This window comes from Vanellus vanellus (genome assembly GCF_965231255.1).
Source record: "Vanellus vanellus genome assembly, chromosome: Z".
Lineage (NCBI taxonomy): Eukaryota > Metazoa > Chordata > Aves > Charadriiformes > Charadriidae > Vanellus > Vanellus vanellus.
The window spans coordinates 10,481,229-10,487,228 of record NC_138908.1 but is presented as its reverse complement, the minus strand read 5'-3'; the positions used below and the strand labels follow the sequence as shown (position 1 = coordinate 10,487,228).

The 6,000-nt window shown below is 50.7% G+C and overlaps 1 protein-coding gene across 1 annotated transcript in view; it reads left to right on the top strand.

Annotated features, from left to right (window-relative positions):
• Positions 1 to 3,561: 3,561 nt before the first annotated feature.
• SNX30 (sorting nexin family member 30) overlaps positions 3,562 to 6,000 on the top strand; it is a gene marked incomplete at its 5' end in the record, with an annotated part of 47,737 nt that continues 45,298 nt past the window's right edge. Inside the window, one exon of the mRNA XM_082497224.1 lies at positions 3,562 to 3,723. Coding sequence (XP_082353350.1) covers positions 3,562 to 3,723 — 162 coding nt within the window. The remainder of the gene's footprint in view (positions 3,724 to 6,000) is intronic.

Genomic DNA, 6,000 nt, shown 5'->3' with positions numbered 1-6,000 from the left:
AAAACAGCAGAGAAAAGGCCAGCCAGTTGTACAGATTTTTCAGATTTGTTTCATATATTTTGAGATAAGATTTATGATTTTGAACTCTTCTGGTTCTTGAATTCTTCTGATAGTTTGCATCAATGCTGAAGGTATATATCGTTGTTAAACCTAGATTGCTGCCTATACAGGTATTTACAAACCTGGTACTCACTGAAATCAGAGGGAGATAGACACCTGTCTTTAGTCCTTAAGAGATTTACACATACCCTAACCCGTCTGTTCGGTTTCACAAAATGCATGTTAGTATCAGAAATGAGTTGTAGTGAACATTTATAGTGAAGTGACCTAGGGATTGTTATAGGAAAGAGACCTGGTCAATGGGTAACCATCTTGACTTTATAGCATGCTACGGTGTTGGAATTCTGAAATTTAAACATAACTATCATAGTCAGAATTTAGGAGTATAACCGTAATAATCACCAGGTTTGTCTATTTTCCTTGATAAGTCCTTCTACCAATGTCTTCTGAAATTCTTCCAACCAGACTTCAGCTTCCTTGTATTCACAGGTGCACAAATATTCCTGTACCTCGCATATACTGATCCAGTTAGCTATTTGAAAATGTTTCCAAGTAGTTTGTGTCAGATGAAAAGACTAAGGATGACATGTTTCAGCTCCAAGCAAAAGGCACCTAGGTAACACAGATAAATGTGATTAGTAAACAAAGAGGCGTATATTACCTGTATATACAGTAATCACCGCGAGCTAGACCAGTAAGTGACTCACTGGAGCTTGGAACTTCATCCTTGTATACAGGAAAATTAAGAGGTCATCTCACATCACTTAAGAAACTAGACATACGACTTCCATAGCAACAGTCTGAATCACTGAAGCATTCAGGCTGGAAGGGACCTAGGGAGGTCTCTGGTTCAGTCTCCTGCTTCAAGAAGGATCAGACTTGAGATCATATGAGATTGCTGAGGGTGTTGCCCAGTCAGGTCTTGAAAATCTCCAGGGGCCGAGAGTGCAAAACCTCTCTCCGCAACCTGCTCTGCTGCTTGGCTGTCCTCAGGGGAAAAAGGTTCTTCCTAACATCCATCAGGAATTTCCTGTTTCAATTTATGTCCTTTGTCTCTTGTCCTCCTGCTATCCACTGCTGTGAAGAGCACAACTGTGAAGAGCCTGGCTCCATCTCTTCCATCCCCTCCCCATGGGGTACTGTGGGCTGCAATTAAGTGCCCATGAAGCCATGTCTGCTCCAGACTGAAAAAGCCTTGTCCCTGCAGCTTCTGCTTGCGGGGCAAGTGCTCCAGTCACTGACCATCTCAGTACCCTCTGCTGAACATTCTCCAGTTTGTCAGTGTCTTTCTTGCATGAGGGGCCCCACAATCAGACGCAGTTTTTCTGATAAGGTCTAATGAATGCCAAGTCGAGAGTGATAAACCCTGCCTTCATTCTGCTGCCTGTGCTGCTTGCAGTTTAGGCAGCCTGGATACTGTTGGTCATCTTTGCTGCACAGGTGCAACAGGCTTATGCTCAGCTTGCTGCCTACCAAGCCAATAGCTTTAATGAGTAGAAGGTCGTTTGTACCTGCACAGAGCTAGAACGTGGCCAGGATTCCAAGTTTTGACAGTGTTGGTGTAAGTGTCTGTGACAGGCTTCCTTTGGAGAAGGGTTTGAGTTGGAAACGCAGCTGGGTGAGGATGCTTACGGGAAAAGATAGGAAGAGCTCTTGCTAAGATGTAAGCCCTTGAGACACAGGCTGTCACAGAACTGAAGGGAACCGGTTCCTGAGCAGTGTGGCAGATGCACGAACCTGCCTGCTGCTTTATTGCAATAGTTTCCACTTGAGATTTGGGTAGTCTAGAAGAAAGCTGGGCTGCATGTATTTATGCTGGCTAATTTGTATTCTTTCCTTTTCCTGATAGTTAAATAACTTGTTGTTTCTTAAGCATAATGAACAAGGCATACTTCACAGCCTCTTTCTCACTGGGGCCTGGGACTTGGTTGGGGCTTCTGATTGTCACCAGAGTTCAAACATTACATAATATTAAGTAGTTAGTTACAGTAAGGATTGACTTTTTTCCTACTTTTTTCCTGTGATAATTGGTGTTTCTTTTTGTAATGTAAGTCCACAGTGTTGCACTCCCGTGCGTGGCACATGGCGTTGGCACCTGTTTAGCTGTAGGTAGCAGTGCTGCCCTTTTGATTTCAGTGGGCTGTAGTCCCCCAGCAAAAATATGAGCAAAAATGTTTACACCATCCAAGTCCTGTTTGGTCACATATCTGTATGTGTATCTTTATAAATCTATATATAGCTGGAAGGGACTGTGACAGTCTCACAGTGATCCATCTCTTCCCCCAGTAGCATGTTACTCTATTACAGCTAATTAGCGCTGAGTGAGTTATTTGCAAAGAGTAATTTATCAGACAAATGTAGCTGCTTTATCTGCTCAAGGAATATCTTAAACCAGACTATGATTTTTCTCCTATTTATTAATTATTCAGCAGTCATCAACATTTATTTCACATTGTTAACTGTGGATAGATGACTGAATTTTGGTAATTGATACATGCTGTTAGACAAATTCCCATGGATCATTTCTACAAGACTCGATATCAATTTTTCAGCTCATTTTAGCAAATGAGAGAGACGGAATTTAAGCTTGCCTGAAAAAACACACAAAAAAAAATTCTTCCCACACAGGGTCAGAGTAAAACTTTTCAGGGCATCTCCTTTAAAACTCATTCTTTCACATACAAGAAGAATTCCCTGCGACGAATTCCGGGTGGCTTCAGTAGGAAGCATTATTCTACAAAAATGTGAACTATCTGGAGCGCGGTGAACGCAAGCACGTGACCATCGCCGAAAGCGTGCTTCTGTAGGCCCAGGCCCCTGGGGAAGACCCCTGTCCCCGTGCCGGCGGGTCGGTGTTCCCGCTGGGAACGGGGGCGGCACCCCCGCCCCCCCTACCGCTCCCTTCCCTACAGCCATTTCACCCACCCTCGCGCCCACATCGCGACCGACACGGGCTGTCGTCCCCGCGCGGGGACCCGCCGTTTTCCCCGAGGTTTTCCCCTGGAAAAAGCCCAGCACGCGCTTCGCCGCTCCACCCCGTGACCCGCTCCGCGCCACAGCGGCTCCCCCCGCCGAGGGCCCAGCGGGCGGTGCTTGGCCCCGCCCTACCGCCCCGCCCCGCCCCCGCCCTACCGGGGGGCGGGGCCTACGCCCGCCGCCGGAGCCCCGCCTTCTCCCGCCGCAGCCCCGCCCTCTCTCGCCGCGCTGAGGCGGCCCCGCGCCTTTCGCTGGCGGCCCGGGGCGGGGTGGGGGAGGCAGGTGGCGCGGATGGTGCTTTGTGAAGGGGCGGGCGGTGGCGGCGCGGGCAGGCGCTGCTCTCGCTGCTCCTCCTCCGCCTCCTCCTCCTCCGCCTCCTCCTCTTCCTCCGCCTCCGCCTCCTCCTCCTCCGCCTCGTACCGCGGTGGCGGCGGACAGGCTCCTACCGCGGCCCCCGTAGCTCCCCGCCGAGGCGGCGCGGCCTCCCCGCCTTCCTTCCCTCGATCGCTGCCCGGCCCCGGCGCGATGTCGGGCGGCGCGGCGGGCGCCCCCAAACCTCTCCCGTCCTCCGGGCCCAAGTCGTTGCGGGAGATGCCGCATCCCCTGGCCACGTCCAGCAGCGAGGAGATGGGGCCGGCGCTCACCCCCAGCCCCGACCTCCTCCTGCCCCGCAGCATCGCCGACAAGGTACGGCCCGGGGAAGGGGGGGGGGGCTGCGTCTGGGGTTGGGGGTGCCCCTGCTTTTGAAGGGGAGCGTGGAGAGGAGGGAGGAGGGCTGTGTGTGTATTTGCCCCCCACAGCCCCTTCCCGGGCTGCGTCCCTGTCTCCCCGCGGGGAAACGAAGCCCCGGGCGCTGCTGACATCTATTGCAGGAGCCCGGGGCTGCCCCGGGGAGGAGGAGGCACCGGGTGTAGGGGCTGCAGGCATCGTGTCCCTCTGTGCGAGGGACCGGCTGGGACACCGGTGCGCCCACTCTCACTGGAGTGGGTGCAAGAAGCAGGATTTCACTGGTCGTGTCTTCCTGTGGCTTATACCCTCTACAGATGGGTCTGGGTGCTTCAGGAATTGCTGCAACTCCCTCGCCGTCTCCTTCCTGTAGCCCTTATGGGGAAGGCTTGGAGCTGCTGTTGTTCCCTTACCACCAGGCTTGCCATCAGCTTGTCCATGATTGTCCTCTCCAGAGCTGAGCTCCCGCTTGCTTCTTCACAGCGGTGTTGTATGGAATGGATGCTGTTGGAGGAGTACCTGTGCCTGCTTTCCCTTTCCTTCCATCTGGCATGTGCCTGCAGGACACTAGTGGGCTTTGGAAAGTGCCCTGCCTGTGTGTGGGCCTTGGATGCGATAATTCCTGAATGTGAAGGCAGTAGTGGCAGCGCAGCGCTGCTGATATGCTAACTGGTCTTGCAAGGACTTGGTATCTCTGTGGGCAGACTTCCTGAAATGCGTTAAGGTAGGATTTCCTGGGAGTGAGGGTTGCAAGGGGTGAGATTGGTTTGAAACTTTATCATCTGCGCTTCTGGGCTGTTTGGTATGTGTACAAGGTGTTACAGAGGGGCTGGTGGCAAGAGGCTGGTGCTTCTTATGGCTGTTGTCCTGGCGAATGTGGAGCTGCTTCTGGGCAGAGCAGATCTGCTAGCCCCCAAAAACCCTTGGGGCTGCCAGCAGTATCTGGTCCGATACACTCCTGTGCTGTAGGGGAATGAGTCAAGGTAGTCTGGCCTCTTCCATTTTTTACCTTTTGCTGCCCTGTAACTGTGCTATACAGATTCAGCACTTGTTCCTGCCCATGTAAGGAGCCCTCTCCTTGGAAGTTTGCCCACTGTTGTTCAAATGTGAAGCCAGCTTTCCTTCCCTCTGGGGATATATGCCTTCATCCAAGAACCTTGTCAAAGAGCTGGTGGCCCTCTGAGAGAAGGGGGTATGTGAATAAGGTTGGAGTAGGAATTTTTTTGTCTACGATAGATAGATTAGATTTGCTCGCATAACTAGGCTGCTGTCTGACCAACCTGTCGCAATAGGAGTTGGCGGCTACCTTCATGGGTCTTCTCGCAGCTCAGGAGTGAAGTGGTGGTAGTGTACTCGCTCTTAGTGCTGTCCATCCACACTGTCGCATAGCTGGTGAGAAGCTCTGTTTGGAGGAGCTGCTCACACCTTATAACTCCTTCCCTCAGCTGTATTAAAGAGTTTTTTTTTGCTTTTGGAGCACAAGCAAGCTCCTTCCCTCTTTACTGGCTTGAAATGTCTGAGAAGTGCATCAGCATCTCTGATAACCTACAAGCAGAAATACCTCTCTAGCCTCAGGCTGTGGTCAGCTAACTTCTCCTCAGTAGGAAGGTTCTTGCCCAGTTTTTCCACTAGCAACACAGGTGAAGTCCGTCTTCTAGTACCTGTATGTAGTACTGTCCTGTTCTAGGGCCTTGGCAGCACAGAAATACTCTAAAGGGGAGAGCAAAAAGGGGCTGGAGTAATCAATTTTTTGACTTGAGAGCAGTTCTGTGGTTGACCTGGAAATGGCAGTAGGGTAATGAGCCTTGCAGAATAAAAGGATTTCCAGTAGGAGGAGAGCAGCATTTTTTTTTTTTTTCCTTCTAGCTGAACTAGCAGAAAAAGCCAAATGTCTGATCCTTCTGATGGAAGGAGTCCAACAGCTTTGCAGTGTGAGGGATCCCCCTTCTTCCACTTAATACCTGGCATTCTGGCAAGAAAAAAAATGACTTAAGTTCTCTCTCACCTCAGGAAAAACTTCAGTGAACAAACAGGTGTTCCTAACTTCAAGGCAATAGTAAGCTTGAACTGCTTGCACTGCATATTGAGCAGTCTAGACAGCAAGTATGGTAAGTGGAGGTAAATAGGTAAACCCACCTTTTAGGTGGTTAGTAGGCCTCTTGGTCTTAATATCTGGTGGTGGGTCATTAATCTCTTGAAAGGCTGGCTCACTAATCAATTAACAATGTGTGGATAGCT